This window comes from Drosophila ficusphila, unplaced genomic scaffold (genome assembly GCF_018152265.1).
Source record: "Drosophila ficusphila isolate 14025-0441.05 unplaced genomic scaffold, ASM1815226v1 contig_414, whole genome shotgun sequence".
Taxonomy (NCBI): domain Eukaryota; kingdom Metazoa; phylum Arthropoda; class Insecta; order Diptera; family Drosophilidae; genus Drosophila; species Drosophila ficusphila.
The window spans coordinates 23,366,355-23,388,025 of NW_025064328.1; the positions used below are offsets into that span (position 1 = coordinate 23,366,355).

Below are 21,671 nucleotides of genomic sequence, written 5' to 3' on the forward strand. Positions count from 1 at the left end.
AGAAATAGCCGCTATTCCGGCCGAAATGTTGGCGAAAACGATGGAAAAAGCTGCAAAAAGGGCACAATACGCCATCAACGCCAGAGGCGGCCATTTGAAAGATATCATATTCAAAAATTGATGTAAACAAATCTTCTTGGAACAAATTAAATGATTAAGATTGCCAACCGCCAAATTTTTATTTTTTTCTTTGATTTAAAAAAAAAAAACAATGGTCCGTCGAATATGGGCAACCCTGTACATAGAAACAGACAGACGGACAGACGTACAGACGGATTTCGATTCAGATCGTGATGCTGATCAAGAATATATATACTTTATGGGGTCTGAGGTGTCTCCTTCACTGCGTTGCAAACTTCTGACTGAAATTATAATACCCTTTGCTCTGCAAGGGTATAAAAATAGAAAAAAATTAAAAATTAAAAAAACTCTTCCTGATTACCTGCGTATTTATGTTGAGAATTTGTGTTACAAAATTTTAAAAGCATCGGTTCTGTAGATTTTGAGTTCTGATGTTCACCGACTTTCAAAATAGCGTCTTTGGCAAAATCGATTCAAAGTATTTTTATAAGTGAAAATACTTCCAAATACGGTTGTTCAAAACGCTGTAACTCCGTTAGTTTGACTTTAATTGACTCAAAATTTGTACACAATGTTCTCGACATATTGGTCATTCAGAAAAAAAAAAAAAAAAACAAATGTAAAAAAAAAGTTTTTAAAACCTTACCCAAGCTTTTCCATTTTAACGGGTCTGAAAGATATTGGGCTTACTAGAAGATGACAAACGTTGGGATTATATTTTAGACGAAGCTTTAGCAAACCTCCAATTCAATTTCATGATTTTTTTGCTATAAAGTTAATATCATATACTGTCAAATAGCTGACATCACACATCTTTGGGAAAAGTATAAAGAAAGCTTTTTAGAAAGTTTTTTGTATAAATGTGCCATAGTTGGCAAAGTCGATCTAGCGTAAGATATAGGGCTGTTTATAGGAGGTACCTGCCTCTCAGACTATAGTTTGCGCAATTCAATAATTATTCTTATTATTAGTAATCTTCTCGGGATTCGCTGATACTTTGTTGATTGGAGTCCTCAAAGCTTCTTCTGTATTAAATCTCCCCATTTGCTAAATGTAGGAATTGAAACTCCATGCTGGCTATGTCCGATCGGTCCAGGAATCTAGATTTTTGATTGGGACGAATGTAAAAGATATTTGTGGTTTGATGGGAACAATCATGTTTTATTGTCTGGATATTTTTGACAAAACACTTTGTTTATGGGAAAGACAACGATAAAGCCACCCTTGATAAATAATTAATCACACAAGTGGGTTTAATTAAAATATGTATTATATTTCGGTCTACAACTTTGTTCGTTTGTTGTGTTTTCAAATATGTGACAGTGTATGTTGATAACAAGATAATTTTGTGCTTAACTGGACTCTAACCGAAAGCGCGTTTTATTTATAAAGTATTTTTCAAGAGAAGCTTGGCTGAATAGATAGCATAGCTGAGATAACCAAGATCAGATAACATAAAAGCAGCTTTAAGGAGCGGATTTGAGATATGTAACTCCAGCGGTACACTTATGCGCACCAGATTAGGGGCTGGCGGTCTGCTCTAAACATACTCTGCCCGTTGGAAGAGATACGGTTCCAATTATATGGAAATCGATAAGCAAAAGGGCTTGGAGGCGACTCTCTGGATGATGCCCTTAGCTGTACGGACCATAGCTACTCTGACAATGTTTAAGCGGCCATTTTAGAGATGAACTGCCTTTGGTAAACTGAAGTTCTCAATTTCCGAAACTTGCTTTCCTATGGAAGTAAAAGAAGAACAATCAATAGGATCCTAAACAGTGGCAGATGAAACAGATTTATTATTTGGCAGTCTTGACACCCTTCCAGAAACGATCCCACCAAGCTTCGTGTTCTGTATTTATTTGAGAAACGAAATGAGGCTGAAAGTCAGTGATACTAGGAGTCACAACATCATTGGACATTTGTCCACAACAAAATAAGTGTTGTTCACTCAGATTTTGAGCAACAGATTTAAGTGCTCGTATACTAATTTTGCTCGTGGTCAACAGAAGAACAGTCTTTTCTGTTCTCTTTCGGTCTGCTCATTCTCGGACCCTTTGACGACTAAAAAGTCCCGATTCAAAAAGTCCTTTGCGCATGTATGCGTGCATGATGCTTGCTTCGTGAATTCCTTTGTGGAAATTGATGGTTTGAATTTTTTAAAATGGGACGTGAAATTAACAAACAAGAAAGGAAGCTAGCTTCGGCAGGCCGAAGCTTATATACCCTTGCAGTCATCAAATATGTCGAACAAAATGCATAAAGGTTAGCCTTTAGCCAATATCGAAGCTATGACGATGTTTCTATTAATTTTCCATATCTATTGATCATATGGCAGCTATATGGTATAGTTGTCCGATTTTGATCAAATTTAATTCGTAATTCAAACAATGTTAGAAAACATTATATTCCAAAAATCATGCTTATCTGGTGAAAAACAAAGATGTTATAATTTTATTTCCGTTATTTCTATATATAGGGGAGAGTGGGGATAGCTGAACCATGGGGATAGATGAACCACTACTAATATTTCACCTTCTATCAGGATTTTGTGCACCATCTTCATTTGTGTTGTTTATCCAATCGGTATCTTAACAACACACGTACGCGTGATCACGTCAAACAATTGCTGTCATTTCTATCACTAATTAAAGTTTTTGTGCGCCTTTCGCAGCTATTTGCGACCTGACGTTTTCTTGGGAAAAATTTCTTGTGCTCCGCCTGTGGCATTGAACTCTAGAAAATTTTTTGTTAACTTAAATAGACGCAAATTATGTTATTTTCACGTATATCTCACGCATTTCAAAATATTCCATTAGCCTGAAAGGTGGTTCAACTATGTTTGTGGGGATACTTGAACCATTCGAAACAAAAATTTAAAATGCTCATAAAGTTAAAAAAACGTGACATATTATTTTTACAAAATACTTTAAATGCAAAGGAATGAATGCTCTTTTAGATTCCTATAAACAGCAGACCCTAACGTCGAATTGTTCAGACATAATAATGTTCAACAAAAAAAGTGGTTCACCTATCCCCACTCTCCCCTATTTTTCGATTTTTCCTATGGCAGCTATAAGATATAGTTGTCCAATTTTTTTGAAACTTTTTCTCAATTTAAGCATCACGAGCAGAATCTGAATATGTCTGTACGTCTGTCCATCTGTCCTCCTGCCTGTTTCTAAGCAAACTAGTCTTTCAGTTTTAAAGCTATCTTGCTGAAACTTTCCCAAAAGGTGTGGAGTTATTGCACGAAGTATATAAGTCGGAACGGGCCGGATCGGCCAACTATATCGGATAGCTCCCATACGATATATAGAAAAAAAATTCTCACGCCGTTGTTTTTAATCAGATCGACTTGGTTTTTTCAAGATGGCTTTTTCTAACTACTATTGAATTTCGGATGAAATTTGATCAAAATCGGATAACTCTAATTTATAGCTGCCATGAGAGAGATCGAAAAATATTAGGTTGTTTGGTAATGACATACCGGTTATTTTATTGATTTTTAACGACGATTTTAACATAGTTTGCATTGTCCGATTTAAGTGCTATATGTACCGTTGTCTTCGATTATTTTCTGCCATTTTGATGGTAACTTGTATATGCCTCTCCTAAAGAAGTCCTTGTCTCTACTGGCAATCGGCGATTCGATTTTCACAATCCTCCCTTGAACTCAATTTTTGTCCATGGAAAAAATTTTGCATGGCCAAAAACAGATGGTAATCGCTTGGGGCAATGTCCGGACTGTAAGGTGGATGCATTAACATTTCCCAACCAAGCTCCCGTAGCTTGTGACGCGTCACCAAAGATGTATGGGGCCTGGCATTGTCAAGATGGAACGCAACGCCCTTACGATTCACCATGGCTGGCCGCGTCTGTTCAAGTGCAATCCTCAATCGCTCCAGTTGTTCACAGTAGAGGTTAGAATTGATGGTTTGGCCATAGGGCAACACTTCATAATGGATAATTCCTCTGATATCCCACCATACACTCAGCAACACTTTCTGAGCCGTCAGTTCTGGCTTTGCCACCGTTTGAGGCGACTCACAATGCTTCGAACAGGATCTTTTACGCTTTATGTTGTCATATGTGATCCATTTTTTTATCTCCAGTGACTAACCGATCCAGAAATGCGTCGAGTTTATTACGGTGCAACAAAGATTCGCAGATTGATACACGGTCAAAAAGTTTTTTTTGGGATAACTCATGAGGCACCCATACATCGAGCTTTTTTGTTACATTTTTCGACTTTAAATGCCTATGGACGGTTTCCGTGCTAAGTTGCAGCTCCTCTGCGATGGTTCTAATAGTCACATGATGATCTCGATCCACTATTTCCATGATTTTATCCGTATCAACGGTCACTGGTCGTCCGGAAGGCTTATATCGGCAATAACACAGCGAATGTTGTATTTCAAAGAGCAATGAGAGGTGCGCAATCATTCCATGATTAATTGAAATAACTACTCTAATGGACGATTTTGTCGACGATGAAATGGATGTAGTTCGCGATACATATTCCGCACAGAACTATTACTTTCGAAATCAAATTGCACTATTTTCAAGCGTTGTTCAAGAGTGATTCAAGAGTGAAATTTTTTTTTTTTCCTTTATAACTCCTCCTGGGAGCATGGGGTCTCGACTAATTTTCTCCATCTTACTCTATTCCTTGCTGTCTGTTTCGCAGTACCCCATGTGATGTTGTATTGGGACAGCTCTTGAAGGACGGTTCGTCTCCATGTTGCTTTGCTTCCCTGTGGGTTCCATTCTGGCGCCATTCGCAGTGCGTGGCCTATCCATCTCCATTTGTTCTTCCTGATTTGGAGTCTTATTGCTGTTTCACCCGTCATATTCTAGAGGTCTATGTTGGAGATTCTGTTTGGCCAGAAAATCCCGCATATTATTCTGAGACACTTGTTGGTGAAAGCCTGCAATTGCTGGATTATTATCTGTGTTGTGAGCCCCGTCTCGCTTCCGTATAGTATGACGGATTTTACGCATGAGTTGAAGATCCGTATCTTTGTTTTTCTGCTTATTTGACGGCTTCTCTATATGCGGTAGAGTCTCCCGAAGGCAGAGACCTGGCTTTGGCTAGCCTGCTCATCACATCCTCTGTCACGACACCGTTGTTGGAGATTACGGTGCCAAGGTATGGAGAACTCTCGACGTATTCTATTGGGTTTTCACCTACGATGATATTTCCTTGGCTGGCGTGATTGAGGCGCATCGCTTTTGTCTTTGCCGTGTTTATTTGTAGACCCACACGGCTGGCTAGGTTCACGAGGTCATCAGCTTTGGATTGGATATCACTTAGTTTGTTAAAGATTAGGCAGATGTCGTTTGCGTAGTCCAGGTCTTCAAGATGTCTGGTGAAGCTCCATGCTTGTGTTTACACACTTCTCTCATAACCTCGTGGGGATAGTGGGCATCCTGGCTTGACCCCAGTGTTTGTTTGAAGTCGATGAACAGGAGGTACAGTGGTGCTCTCCATTCCACAGCTTGTTCGGTTATGATGCGTAGGGTGTTGACTTGGTCTACGCAGCTCCTGTGTGGTCTGAAGCCTGCCTGTTCATCTCTTAGTGTGGGCTCGAATTTATCAGTTAGGCGTTCGTTCATAATTGTGTCTAGGACTTTGTAACTGATGTTCAGTAGTGTGATTCCTCTCCAATTGTTGCAATTGCTAAGGTCTCCTTTCTTGGGTTATTTCACTATGACTCCGCATATCCAGGAATCGGGAATGTGTTCGCTCTTCTATGCACTCGAGAAGTGCGGGTGCAATGTTTCTGCCATCAGTTGAGTGTCAACTTGGAGGATTTCGGCTGGTATGCCGTCCATTCCGGCAGCTTTGTTGTTCTTCAGTTTATTTATTGCATTTCCGATTTCTCTCACTGAGGGTGGGGCGGATGATATCCTCCGGTTCCCATTTGCTGGCGCAATTCTTCTGTAGTCATCGCTCCGGCTAGGCATGTCGGAGTTGCTGATTTCCATGAAGTGTTGGCGCCATCTGTGGATTTAGTCGTCGTCACTAGTATTCCATTGGCATCTTTGACTGGCTGGGTCTTTCTCCTATAGCCTCCTGAGATTTGGTCAATTATCTGGTAAAGTGATCGCATGTTGTTTTTATTTGCTGCGCGTTCTGCATTATCTGCTATTTTATTCAGTAGGGCTCTCTTATCATTTCTGGCTGCTCTCTTGACAGCTTTGCATAATACGCGGTATTCGTCGCGCCTATTGCTTTCGCGGTCAGCCAGTAATTTCAGTGAGTTCCTTTTGCTGATCGTGTCCCACGTTGCGCTAGATATCCAGTTGTTTCTTCTTCGTTGTTGGGTGCCAATGATGCCTTCTGCGGTGGTCCTTAGTGTATCGCACGTCTGTTCCCATGTCTGGCCTTGATGCGGTAGTAGGTGGGTGCGTAATGTTGATGCAAGTCTGGCGCTGATGTCCGTTTCGCCAAGTAGGTGTAGGTTGAGGGGGGACGGGCGGTGGGTCCTTGAGTCAGCATTTCGCGGGCGATTGCGGTCCAGCTTGATTGAAAGCTCCCCAATGATCACCTCGTGGTCGCTGTCTATCGATGCTCCCCCTCTTGTTTCTTACATCCAGTAGAGACTTTCTCCATTCTGCTCCATTCCATTTCTGCTTATACAAATAAGGTCAATTTATCTCTGTGTGGGAACATACTACTACCTCCAATAATCAACTGAAACATTTGGCATACTTCTATTAGTCTATCTCCATTGTTATTACGTTGGGTTCTATTTTTGCATTGAAGTTGCCCATGAGAACGGTGATGTTGCCTCGAGGTATGTCAGTGAGAGTGGTTATAAGGTTGTATAGAAGTCGTCTTTGATGTCGTCGTTTGCGTCTTCGGTTAGGGCGTAGCATTGCACGATTGTTATTGGCCTGGCCCTACATCTAAACGTCGCCTTAATGAGTCTGTCTGAAATGGGGGTCCAGGAGTTTAGCGCTTCCTTCATTCTTATGGCTACAAATATCCCTACTCCATATCTGCTTCCCTAGGGGGTTTGCGGATCCGGGGATCCGAAATTTGTTACTAATGTTAAGTGAGCGGTAGAGCCTAGAAAAAATGGAGCTTTGGAAAAAGAGACCATTTCTTTTTCTCGGGGAGCCTGGGATTCGAACGCGGCCCTTCCAACTCGGAGACCAGCTGGACCACCGAGCCAATTCAAGAGTGAATTGCCAAACCAAACTGAGAATAAATCAATTGACAGCTGTAAAATCGGTCGCCATTTTAAACAGTAATGACAACTTAATGTTTCAATGTTCTCGAAAAAAACACCCTATATATAACATGGCTGATGGCATAAGCCAACTACTGTCTGTAATATAGGTCACTGAGGCATTACCATCACAGTTGAGGACAACAAAACTTATTTACAGTTTAAGTCAGTTCATTGTACAATAAAACATATCACATTTCGCATATTCATATTTACTTATTGCTACAAGTCATTACATAACATTACAATTCGATCAAAAGCAGTTGCTTTTGTAACACAAGTTACATTAACCTCTCGAAAGTGTGCTTTCATCGCGTCGTATACTGTGTAACACGTCTTACCGTATGTGACACAGCTTATAATTGGTTCACCTACCGCACTTATTATGCCCACCTACGTATTATAGTCATAGTGGGAACCATCTTAAGTCGTCAATCAGTTAGTAATTCGTTGTCGGAATTGAACGACTGTGTCATATAGCTGCCATAAGAGAAATAAAATGCATAAAAAATATTAACGTCGATTTTATTCTATAATGTTATGTTATAATCGTTTCTAACAAATTAAAAAAAAAATTTTTGTTCTAAAATAAACCTAAATTTTTATGTTTACATCCTGAAAATACAACAACAAATATAAAAATGTGTAATTTTATGTTACGATAAAATAGCTTTAAAGGTAATGTTTGTTTCTTAATGATGATTCCTTTCTTTAAAAAATCTTGATTGGCAGTTCACAAGAAATGGTTTTATGGCATAGGGAATATTTTTATACATAACTAATGAATTAGGTACCACCTTTCTTATATTTTCTAAAAATATCCTTTACATTTACCATTTTTTTATTTTTAGACTCTGTTTCATTGGACCGTAAAATACAACTGTGTTCCCGTGATTTATCAATGAAAAAAGTATTTTCAGATAACTTTCTTCAGTTTATTGAACTATGTTTAAATAAAACTCCTTTGTCTCGATGGACTGCTACCAAATTAATGACGCACTCATTTCTTAAACAATGTCGGAATACGAGTTTTTTAGAACAATTAAAAGGTGTTAACCTTGATTTTTCCGCACACAAAATAAGAGAACGTAAGTACAATAAAAGGAATACAAAGTTGCTTAATTATTATAATTAATCAAAAAGTTTTTCATTAAACCAATGTAAGATATGTCAAGAGAAAACGCTATAGTCCAGGGCCTCGACTATCAGATACCTGTTATTCAAATAAACAATCTTAAATTTGACGAAAAGGTATTTTGCTGCATTTTTATGTGTAGAATCCATATGTGATGTTGTAATATAATAACTGTGAGTGTCACAGAATGATAAGACTCTATACCTACTACAGGGTGGCCTATCTAGCGTTTGCTTTTTGAACTATCAATAATTTTGACTTTGACATTACGAATGTCATTTTCAATGTGTCAGATATTTTGTAGAAGGTTTGCAGATTACGAAATGGTTAAGTTTACGCTCGAGAAAATTGGGAAATATTGAAAAGAGAGTCTTCAACAGAAACTGCAAGAATATTGCGGTCGAAATTCGGAAAAGATTAGGCGCCTTCCAGGCAGTTTAGAGAGTTTTGAGAAGGGTGTGCGTGAGACTGGATCGTTGATAGATAAAACAGCACGTTTACGTGCTCGTCCAGTCCAGTGCTCAAGAATTGGACAAGTCGCGCACTTCTCTGCAACGGATTTTAACCAAAGACCCACGAAAAATTGTGATTTCTGATGATGTCCATTTCCACCTCGGTGGTTATGTTAATAAGCAAAACTGTCGCATTTGGGTTTAAGAAAATCCACAACGAGTGACTGTTTGGTTCGAAAACCCCATAATAAGCCGAAACGGAGATGACAATTGGCCGCCTCGCAGCTGCAATTTGATCCCGTTGGACTACTTTTGTAGTCACGTCATGATTGACGTGATTGAAGTCGCCATACTATCGAAAATGTGTTTAAAAATTGGGTCGACCGAATTTGCTACTGTAAAGCCAGCCCAGGCAGCCATATGAACGAAGTGGTGTTTCATACATAAAACGCAATGTTGAGGCTATCCAATAAATTTTTTTTTTTTTTTAAATAGATACTCGTTTTTTATGGCGATTTTAAAACGCAAATCTTTCGTGGGCCACCCGTTATGTGTAAGGAAAGCACACTCGTTACACTGCATTATTTGTTTTTATTGAGGACTTAAAGATTTGTATCTGGTATATTACCTCTTTTCTAGATGGTAGTATGAAAGATACTTTCCCTATTTTATTTTTAATTTGTCGGATAAGGCAGGAGTATTTTCTGATATAGACGAGGGTATATTAGCGACTTTATTATGTACGGGTGATTATCGTCCTTTTCATGCAGTTCTTTGGCGCATGAACTCTTTGATGCCAAACGGCAGAATGTGGCTTCAGGTGATACGGAGCAGTTTATAATGACATGAATTTCTCCATTGAATTCCGCTATGACGTTGTCTTTTATCTGCAAAATTGTCTCACTATGGGCAACTGGAAAAACTGTTATCTATTTACATGCTAGTTTAATTTTAAGAAACTTTTACAGACGAGACAGACAAAAGATATCCTATGGGTGTGTTAGTGGGCCAGCCAACTGATTTTAAGTCTTCATGATCTAAAATATTCGGACTAACAATATTAATTTTGGCAAGGGTTATCGCATGCATAAAATTTTGTAATTTCATCATAGGCATTCTGTTTCTAGCAAGTAGTGTCTTATATATGTGTCCAGTGTCTACTTGTGAGTTTTTAGCCGAGCTCTAAACTAAGTTGACAGTAGAGGTTAGTTAATTAATTTGGTTTTGAATTTTAGTGTTTATTTGAATTTGCTTAACTAACTTCATTTCGGTAAATCTGATTTTTTTTCTAAGTCACCGGTATCCGGTGTCCCTGCTACGACCTTTAGTATCGATCCTAAGAAATCTAAACTCCTAGCTACTCTGTGGTGAACACCCAACGATGCTAACAAGTCCTGATAGTGACCAGTATCTACGCTTAGAAGCTTCTTCATGTGGGATCGTGGAAACATGTCGATCATGTTGTTTGATTCTTCTATTACGCGCGCATATTATGAGAGGTTCGCCGTATGTGTGACGAATGCGAACTCCTCCCATACTAGGACCTCACCATCAAAGATGGAGATGTACTTGGCCTGTAAATAATCAGTACTGTGAGCCGACACCAAGGATAGGAATAGACAAAGTATTAGATCCGAGGTGTGGAAAAACACGAGCAAATCAAGTTTGAGTCGAAAGTTTATTATCGACCTTCACAATAGTCTCCATCTAACTCTACACAATGTTTCCAACCTTGCTGCCACCCTTGGGAATCCTCCGAAGTTAGACCGTTCAGCACCTTCGTCACGGCTTTCTTGACCTCCCGTACGTCACCATGATGTACTCCTTTGAAGAATGACTTCATCTTAGGGAATAAGAATAAGTCGCAGGAGGCTATATCAGGGCTATAGGGTGGCTGCGGCAACGTTGGAGTTTCCTTGTTAGCCAAGAAGTCACGTACAACCAATAGACCGATTCGATCACGACACGTTGCTTGTATGGAAAATCGGTCATTTTCGTGACGCAACTTAAAAAATCACTTCCGAGAAACACGCATAAAACACAAACAGAACGTCTGATCGACTTCAAACTTTCACTTGATCTGAAGAAAAATCACTGCCCTCTAGACATGCATATACAAGCAACGTAGTGTTGCCTCTTTTCTTTAGTCTTTCTTCATGGCTTGCGAGTTCATGAAGTAATGCCTCTTTGCAGAAAAAGTTTACCGCGTGTCGTCTCTTGTTTTCAAAGAGTACAAAGCTCCGTTTTAACTGAAAGCGTGCCTTCTCCAGAGTTATTTGATTCTGAAAGCAGTTCACGGGCTTATCCGTTGATTCGATTGTGTGGATCAGGGAGAGTCTGCTGTGTATAGTGACTGCCCACGATTCAGCCCCTTTTCCCCATGACATTAAGTTGCTGCCGAGAACGTGTATCGGCAACAGGATTTTCTTAACCGGGTTTGTAACAAATACGCTCACCAAACTCGTCAATGCGTGCTTTCTACCTTTTGCTTTTTGCATTCGGATTGGATTCGGATACCGCAAAATCTGGTGGTCGGTAAAGATATTTATATCTTTTTCCGCATATAAATAGTGCCGTAGTTTGGCCAAGCCCATTCAATGCCTAATAACTCCCTCTCATTTGTGGTGTAAATGATTTCTGTTTTTCCTTCTTGAGATATGACTGCACCAATACCATAGGCAGAAGCGTCTGTCGTAAAATCCAACGCCTTTTTGTTATTAGGGTACCTTAGCACAGGGGCGGATACAGGTATCTGCCTTGGGGGGGCGATCAAAATTTTTTTTAAATAATGCAAGTAGCAGGTGGCAAATAATCAAAAATTATACGCAGTTTTATTCAAAACACACTGTACAAATAAATTTATTAATTTTAATCTAAATGGCGAATTCCATTTTTCTTTTCCCTCTTTTTAAAAACTTTTCTATAACTCTCTCGATGTGAATACTGATTTCGGAATGCGTATGTAGCAATGCTAGGCCAGTTAGTCTTAGGAGGAGGGATAGACAAGGGAAGAAGTAGGGCAAGGAAGGACTGGCGACACGCTGTATGTAACACGCAGGTTTCCGAAGTTCCGCCACTGCCTTAGCATCACATCTTCAGATACTAAGCTACGAAGCTTCTGAAACACTTGTTACTGCGTTTTAGAGAACGGTACCGGAATGTTTCGTGACCTATGCCTATTAACACTTCTGTTTTCGCCTTTTAAGATGTCTGAAATGGGTCTTGCTATTACTTACTTACGAGTATGTATTTCTTTTTACTTTTATAAAAAATATCTATAGTAGTTTGCCAGGCCGAGGAATGAACTAACTTTAAATACGGAAATTGGTTCAGTGAAGTCTGGAATGGCTTTGACCTTCTCTGGGTCGCTTGTTGCACCGCTACTGATGACTATGCACCCCAGAAAACCTACACTCTTTTTGATTTTTCTACTGACACCCTCATGTTTGCTTCGTAAAGATTCTTAGGAACCCAATCTACGCGCGAAACATGGGATTCTTCGTTTTCCAAAAAAAAAAAAAAAACGTAACAAAATTTGGCGATTCCCATGAAATGTCGTCATTGTGATTGACACTGATTTTTGAATTATACCGTTACTCCACAGTTTTTGAATTTCTTTGTTAACAAAACCGGCCAACCCCTTGGGGTACGGTTACAGTTTGGCATAAACAGGCTCTTCATTTTCTGTTCTAATAGTAGCTACTACTGACGTATTATATGGCAGAGCGTAATTAGGGTCCGCAAAGACCTTTTTTCTACTTTTTAGCATTTTCATGAATGCGTCTTTAATAAAAGTGGGTGCATCGAACATTCTACGTTAGTAATATTGACATCAGCGCAGGTGTGGAAGGAAATTTCTTCGAACTCCGTGCCCCATTTAAGATTTTCGGATTCTAAGCAAAACGATGCCCCAGCCTATGTTATTAACAGATCGAAGCCGATTATCCCGTCCGGGAAGTCCGATAGGAGAGAGAATGTTGCCTTAATATTGAAAATTGACTAGTCTCTCAGTTTTAAAGCTATCTTGCTGAAACTTTTCCAAAAGTTTTGTAGTTATTGAACGCAGTATACGAGTATATGTACGTCGGAACGACTATATCGGATAGCTCCCATACGAGACAATGAAATAAAAAATTCTCAGGCAGCTGTTTTTGATCAGATCGACTTGATTTCTTACAGATGGCGTTTTCTAACTGCTATTAATTTTTGGATAACATTTTATCAAAATCGGATAACTCTATAATATAGCTGCCATAGGATACATAAAGAATATATACATAAATAATGGAAAAAAAATTACAATGTCGTTTTTTTTTAATCCCACGAGCATGATTTTTAGAACAGCAAGTTTTTTAAATACTCTTAAATCGAGAAAAAAATTCAAAAAAATCGGAGTACTACAAGGTGTGTGTCAAAAGTTTCCGAACTTTTCTGGCAGGGCATTTTCTGGTGCCGCCATCTTTGTGTGAGTATATGCGTTTGAAAGATACATTATTCACCGATTTTCCCTCCAAATTTCAAGACATTTGGAATAGTTGAATTGGAATTATTGCGTTTTAAGTGACAGTACCTTGTGTTAGTTGGTCGACGAAAAATCATGGAGCAAAGAGCGGTTATTAAGTTTTGTTTTAAACTCGGTAAAACTTTCACCGAGACTCATAAATTGATGAAACAAGTTTATGGTGATGATTGTCTATCCCGTACCTCAACTTACGAGTGGTTTAATCGTTTTAAAAATGGTCGTGAAAGCCGGGAAGACGACGAACGTTCGGGCCGTCCGAAAAGTGCTGTTATTGATGAAAACATTCAAATTGTTCGTGATTTTGTCAAAAAAGAACCAAAATCTTCGTTGAGATACATGGAAATGGAGTTGGAGATATCCTATAAGTCTATTCATCGCATTTTGATTGAACATTTGGGTATGCGGAAGGTTTGTGCACGGTTTGTTCCACACACACTCAAAGAGCACGAAAAGGCGCTTCGCATTCAGACCGATTTTTTAACAAAAAATCACATTCTTACCGTCAACCACTCACCATATTCACCTGATTTAGCTCCGTGTGACTTTTTCCTATTCGGAAAATTAAAATTGGCAATGAAAGGAAGATATTTTGATGACATAAAGTCCATTGAAAAGGCGACGACCGACATACTCAAGGCCATCCCGGTTGACGAGCTAAAACACTCATTCGAATCACTTTTAAATCGTGCAAATCGTTGTATTGAGTCGGAGGGAGACTATTTTGTATAAATGCAAAGATTCATTCCAAACTATTTTGTAGTTTTTTTTCTTTTTGAAAAGTTCGGAAACTTTTGACACACACCTTGTATATCATATAGCTGCCACAGGAAAGAACGAAAAATTTATATAGAAATAACGGAAATAAAATGATAACATCGTTGTTTTTCAACAGACAACCATGATTTTTGGATTATATAATTTTCTAATGATTCTTGAGTTTCAAATTAAACTTGATCAAAATCGGACGACTATATCATATAGCTTTCATATGAACAATATGGAAAATTAATAGAAAAATCGTCTTAGCTTCGATGTTTTTTAGCCTTTATGTATTTTGTTTGACATATTTAATGACTGCATGGGTATATAAGCTTCGGCTTGCCGGAGCTTACTTCCTCTCTTGTTTTTAGGATATATAAAGGTATCAAAAAAGACCAGAGGAATTTTAATCGAATTTGCATTTGATTACAAAAATTGCTTACAACCATGCGATATGTGTTCGATGACTGTAGCCAACGAGATGTCTCCTTCATAATATCTTATAGGAACTCGCCTCCCCATTAGCGAAAAACTCGATTGCTACAGTACAATGGAATATCTTACCACGGATATAAACAGATAAGCTTGGCATTGACAGTTGAATATATTAGGTTGTTTGGTAATGACATACCGGTTTCTTTATTGATTTTTGACGACGATTTTAACATAGTTTGCATTGTCCGATTTAAGTGCTATATGTACCGTTGTCTTCGATGATTTTCTGCCATTTTGATGGTAACTTGTATATGCCTCTCCTAAAGAAGTCCTTGTCTCTACTGGCAATCGGCGATTCGATTTTCACAATCCTCCCTTCAACTCAATTTTTGTCCATGGAAAAAATTTTGCATGGCCAAAAACAGATGGTAATCGCTTGGGGCAATGTCCGGACTGTAAGGTGGATGCATTAACATTTCCCAACCAAGCTCCCGTAGCTTGTGACGCGTCACCAAAGATGTATGGGGCCTGGCATTGTCAAGATGGAACGCAACGCCCTTACGATTCACCATGGCTGGCCGCTTCTATTCAAGTGCAATCTTCAATCGCTCCAGTTGTTCACAGTAGAGGTCAGAATTGATGGTTTGGCCATAGGGCAACACTTCATAATGGACAATTCCTCTGATATCCCACCATACACTCAGCAACACCTTCTGAGCCGTCAGTTCTGGCTTTGCCACCGTTTGAGACGACTCACCGTGCTTCGACCAAGATCTTTTACGCTTTATGTTGTCATATGTGATCCATTTTTCATCACCAGTGACTAACCGATCCAGAAATGCGTCGAGTTTATTACGGTGCAACAAAGATTCGCAGATTGATACACGGTCAAAAAGTTTTTTTTGGGATAACTCATGAGGCACCCATACATCGAGTTTTTTTAAATTTTTCGACTTTAAATGCCTATGAACGGTTTCCGTGCTTAGTTGCAGCTCCTCTGCGAAGGTTCTAATAGTCACATGACGATCTCGATCCACTATTTCCATGATTTTATCCGTACCAACGGTCACTGGTCGTCCGGAAGGCTTGGGTGTTTCGGTATTAAAATTGCCACTTCGGAATCGGAAAGTTTGTTATCTCCTAAGACAGCAGTAATCTGTCTGCGAGATTCCGCAGCAGTTTTTCCCTGTGCGAAATAAAATTTCAAAATTGCCCGAATTTCTGCGTTTGTGAACTCCATTTCAATCGATTGTAATTTTTTAACGTGGAAGCTCATGAAAATAAACTATATGTCATTTTAAAGGTGATGACTATACCTTTCAAACGATATACAGCATTGCCAGATACGATTATATTTGACTTCACAAGCGAAGCGCGAAATTTGAATGTAAAAACCGGTATGTCATTACCAAACAACCTAATATTTTCAGTATATCCACATTAATTCTCTAACTGATGTTAGTCTGACTAGCACACCTTCTGCACCAAAATTGAAAAAAAAAAACAAGAAGGGAAGCTAGCTTCGGCAAGCCGAAACTTATATACCCTTGCAGTCATCAAATATGTTATGTCGAACAAAACGCATAAAGGCTAGATAACATCGAAGCTAAGACGATTTTTCTATTAATTTTCCATATTTTTGACTATAGATCATATGAGAGCTATACGATATAGTTGTCCGATTTTGATCAAATTTAATTCGTAATTCAAGAGTCGTAAGAAAACTCTATATTCCAAAAATCATACTTGTCTGATGAAAAACAAGGATGTTATAATTTTATTTCCATTATTTCTATATAGATTTTTCGATCTTTCCTATGGCAGCTATAAGATATAGATGACCGATTTTTATAGTTTGCGCGGAAACGGACAGACGGACAGATGGACAGACGGACAGACGTACAGACGTATTCCGACTCTACTCGTGATGCTGATCAAGAATATATATACTTTATGGGGTCTGAGGTGTCTCCTTCACTGCGTTGCAAACTTCTGACTGAAATTATAATACCCTTTTGCTCTGCAAGGGTATAAAAACAAAACGGCTCTGTAAGAAAATGAAAGCGAAATCCGAACTGTTCCAAAAGTTATTCCCTTACTAAAAAAAAGATCAGTAAAGGATGAAATATATAACTTTTCAATAGAATTGAAATAGATTCACGTTAACGTATGTATTGTATGGTACATAGCAGGAAAAATTTACCATCCACCCAGAAACAAGGAAAAGGGGGTTTTTAAGAAATAATGGGTTGATCAAGAAACAAAAATATTAAGAATCGTTGTTTATGGGGAAGACGCCAAATATTCCACCCTTGCAAATAACTAAACGTAGCAGTAGGTTTAATTATTTTATTTATATATTAGGTTGTCAAAAAGTCTTGCGGTATTTTTATTGCATTTTCAATTGTTCATAAAATTGGTTACAATAATGCGATTCAAGTCAAATATGCGCCGTTTTGTTCGATGACGCGTTCCCAACGAGATGCAAACTTCATAATGCCCCTCTCATAGAAGCTCGCTTCCCTATTGGCAAAAAACTCGGAGATCCAATTTTCACAGGACTACCAACTTCAGACTACCAAGCGCGTTCGCCATGGACAGAAACAGGTGGTAATCACTTGGTGCGAGATCCGGACTATACGGTGGATGCAAAAGAACCTCCCATCCGAGCTCCCGGAGCTTCTGGCGAGTCACTAAAGATGTGTGTGGCCTGGCGTTGTCCTGGTGGAAGACAATTCGGCCTCTGTTGATCAAAGACGGCCGCTTCTGCATGAGTGCTGTCTTCAAGCGGTCCAATTGTTGGCAGTACAGGTCCGAATTGAGCGTTTGGCCATAAACGAGCAGCTCACCAGTCACCATACTCTTCAAAAACGGGTCGATTTTGTTGTGATTTAGAAGCGATTCGCATGCGTCGATACGGTCAAAGATGTTTTTTCGCGTCAATTCGTGTGGCACCCATACATCGAGCTTCTTAGTGACTCCAAGCTTCTACAAATGGTTTATAACGGCTTGATGACTCATGTCCAACTCTTGACCGATGCTACGGCTGCTACTATGCCGGTCTCTTTCGACCAATTCAGCGATTTTATCGCAATTTTCGACGACAGCCCTTCCAGAGCTTGGCGCATCATCGACCACCTCGGTACCAGAACGAAAACGTTGAAACCATCGTTGTGCGGTGGAAATGAAAACTGTATCGGGTCCATAAACGGCACAAATTTTATTGGCGGCTTGAGATGCATTTTTGCCTTTATCGTAGTAGTACTGTAAAATATGCCGTATTTTCTCTTTATTTTGTTCCATAATTGCGACGCTATAACTAACGAACGACTTAAAAGAAAAGACAATCAATCAAACACGTGTTAGCGCGTGAGCTTTCCAAAAAGGTATAGTATGACCTGATGCGACGAATAAAACAAGAACTACGCGCTTTCAGCGCCAATTAGCGAAAACACCGCAAGACTTTATTGACAACCTAATATTTTGTAGCTGCAACTATTCGTTTTGTGTTTTCGAAATATTTTTGAACCATGTATCTGATATGTGAAAATAAATTATATGTTTGACCGGGCTCCAGCCGAAAGCGCGGCTTCTTTATACAGTCGTTCTCACGAGTATAGATAACAAAAATAAACAGAAATTAGAGCGGCTTGAAGAGCGGATGATAAATCTATACACCTATTCGCACCAGATTAGGTGCTGGCTGTCTACTCCGAACATACTCCCCCCGTTGGAAGAGGTACGGGATTCCCCCAACTTTATGGGAATCGGTGGGCAAAACGGCTAGTTTTTAGACCATAGCTACTTTGACGACGGGGTCCTCGCCGGGTATGACTTCTTAAATGCGTCCAAGTGGCCATTTTAACCATGGAATGTTCTCCTCGTTCAACAACACGATGCTTCCGATCTTGATATTAGATGCTTCGGAACGCCATTTGCTCCTTTCCTGCAGAAGTGACCAATATTCGCTGCTCCAATTTCTCCAAAATAGTTGCTGCATTTGAGTCACAATTTCGAGGAGATGCATGACATCCGGCTCAGTAAATTTGGTATAGCTGGAGCCCTTAAGGAAATGCGCCGGTGTTAGCACCTTCAGGGTTTCAGCGTTTTCTGAAATTGGACAGAGGGGAGTTAAGGAGAGCAGAAACCTGTTAAGCAATTCATCGAGGGATAAGATGGATGGATTGACGTACAGAGTCGTATGAAAGTGAAACTTGGCCGATTTGTCAGCGGCCTCCTCGTGTGTAGGCACGAAGAAGCTACCAAAGATATATGTTGTCCGCTCAAAACTAATTCCTTCAACTCGCCTAACTCGCTCTTAGCGCCGACAAAGTTTGTCGCATTACCACACCAGATAGTTCGCGAACTGCTTCTAAGGCTGATGAATATTCTCAGAGGTGGTATGAAGGAATCTGTTGTAAGCTCCTGGACGAGCGGCCTTCGTGGAAAAGTAGACAAAGACGGCGATCTTAACATTTTGAGGTGCCTTGTGCCGGGACTCTGCTTTATGATGGAATGGCCCACAATAGTCCACTCCTGTCATATGAAATGCTGGGTTAGGTTGAACTCGATTCGCTGGAAAACTACCCAAGACGTGCTCCCAAGTCACAGGCTTCATCCGAAAGCATCTGTCGCATTTGTTGATGACGCTAGCCACGAACTTCCGGCCTTCAATTGGCCAATACTTTTCTCGTAATGTGGCAAGCAACGCCTGGGATCCTGCGTGCATGTATTTATTATGAAAATACACGATAATTGCCTTGGAGACTGGATGGTCCTTTGGAAGCCATATCGGATGCTTCGTATCGTAGTTCATGTTTGCATTCTGAATCCTTTCACCAACGCGAAGTCATCCATCGGAGCCAAGTATTCAGAGAAATCAGCTTGCTCTTCTGTGAACATGGCTTACTCTGGCTAAGAAATCTATACTCCTTGGCTAAGTGAAAGACGGCCATTTGAAGGTAAAGCTTTGGCTATACAATTCGAAATAAAAAGATACATGTACGGAAATACACGCTGCAGCTTACCAACGAGTTAAGGAATTTGCAGTTAGTAGAAATATCAACACAAACGATTCCAATTAGAGTCGCGGAACGACGCTCCGAAAGATCCTTTACTACATCTAGCAGGGAAGGCCAACCGACGAGTTTTGCAAAAGAAATTGGCGTCCATTTGCCCAAAGGGAATTCTCCAGCATTTCTCTAGGGGTACAACCTCGCGACACGGCATCCACCGGATTGAGATTGGTTGGAACATGATGCCAATACATTCCTTTGTCATCTCCTGAATTTTTGCGATTCGGTTGGAGACAAACACGTTAAACGCCCTCGGAGGTTGTCGAACCCATGCTAACATGATAGACGAGTCCGATCAATAATGAAAGTCGCAATCGAAATCTATGGTTTCCCTGACGTTTACGATAAGCTCAGCCAAAAAAAGGACTGCTGAAAGTTCTAATCTTGGAATTGTCAAGGGGGCTACTCTCGAAGCTTTTGTGCCTTCATTGTCCTCCGACCGCAAATATAGGCAAGTTGATATGCTAGCATCGCAGAATCCATGTAACTCGATGGACTTTTGCGGACGCGTTACGAATCTAGGAAATTTTCCATAGTGCTCACAAAAAAATTTTGGATTTCGTAACAATTGGTGTTATTAAGCCGAGTGGATCATAGAATTTGGTTTTTGTCGACATGCGCCTCGTTTGGTGACTCGATGATTTGACGAGATTTGAGAAACATTGAATGGGAATTGATCAGAAGAAGGATTGTAGCACCTCCAGAATTTAATCCATCGTCATAGAAATCTCTACGAAAAATCTTTACTCCAATTGGAAATGATTCCTCTTTATCATAAGAGAGCTGATGCATAGCTCTTACAGCCAAAAAAGCAGCTTGCTTTGTGTTAAGCTTGTGAACACTCAACTCAACTGCAAAGCGGTACATCTTGCATATGTCTCCAAAAAGAGCTACTTTAAAAAATCTAAAGCGAAGCAATATGTTAAAGATTTGTTGCTGTATGGTCGCCCTGCGAGAAGTTAATCATTAAAGGAGGTACCAGAAGTCGTTTTAGCAGACCCATCAAAGACGACACGAAGTTTTGTGCTCGTGCTCTCATGCTTGTGTACACAATGGGGATGCAAGAAAAATTGAGCTACCGCTGCAACCTTTGCTGCGAGGGACGTATGCCCTAAATTTATGTACTCCCTTAGAAAGGTCGAGTACTGAACCTTCAGGGCGAGCTTTCTATCTAGCTCTAAACTCTTGAAACGACGACCAGCCAAGCAATAGGAATCACATAGAGACTCGAATCCTGAAGCGCACAAGAGACGAACAGAGTATTGACCATTCTCAAGCCTAGTGCAGTTTTCCTTAAAAAGCTGGTCGCTCCTCAAGTCCTCAGGCAACAAAACTGGCTACGCTGAACTAACGTCTTCTATTTCCCAAAATCGTTCATCATCAGAATGATCAGATGGATCCTTAATAACGGCATCTAGAAAAGACAAATAATTTGGAATACTTGACATCCCTCCAGAAACGATTCAACCAAGCTTGGTGTTCTGCAGTGTTGGCAAGTTATTATCCAAATGAATTTACCCCATTGCAATTATTTCAATGAACAGACTAGCTCCAATTAAAAGGTCAATACGTTGTGGATTGTTGAAGTAAGGATCAGCGAGCGTAGTCCTCCATCCTGTTGCATTTATGTCAAAATGAGGCTGATATTCAGTGATACTATGAGTCACGATAGCTATAAATGTTGCACGAATATCAAATGCCCTATCAGAGCTCATGGAAGATTCTTCGACTCCAGAAACAAGTGTGAACGATCACCTGTACTTCAAGTTAGGCTAGCTAGCTAGACGCAAAGTTATAAAATTGGGAACCTGAATCTAAAATGGCTCGGCAAGGCAAAAGAGCACCAACTATTTTTGACGTAATTTATGGCAATTGAAAGCAACACGTAGTCCGACGGCATAATATTTGAGGTTCTGGGTGTAGGGTTTGCCAAATGTTAATTAGATTGCGAATGTTAGCGCGAAACTAATG

General features: G+C 39.8%; 1 protein-coding gene across 2 annotated transcripts in view; it reads left to right on the forward strand.

Moving 5' to 3' along the window:
• The window catches only part of LOC108101340 (putative serine/threonine-protein kinase STE20-like), a 91,371-nt gene that overhangs the window by 58,503 nt on the left and 11,197 nt on the right, over positions 1-21,671 (forward strand). For both annotated transcript variants that reach the window (XM_043208320.1, XM_043208321.1), the window contains exon 3: positions 8,174-8,410. In XM_043208320.1, coding sequence (XP_043064255.1) covers positions 8,174-8,410 — 237 coding nt within the window. The remainder of the gene's footprint in view (positions 1-8,173; positions 8,411-21,671) is intronic.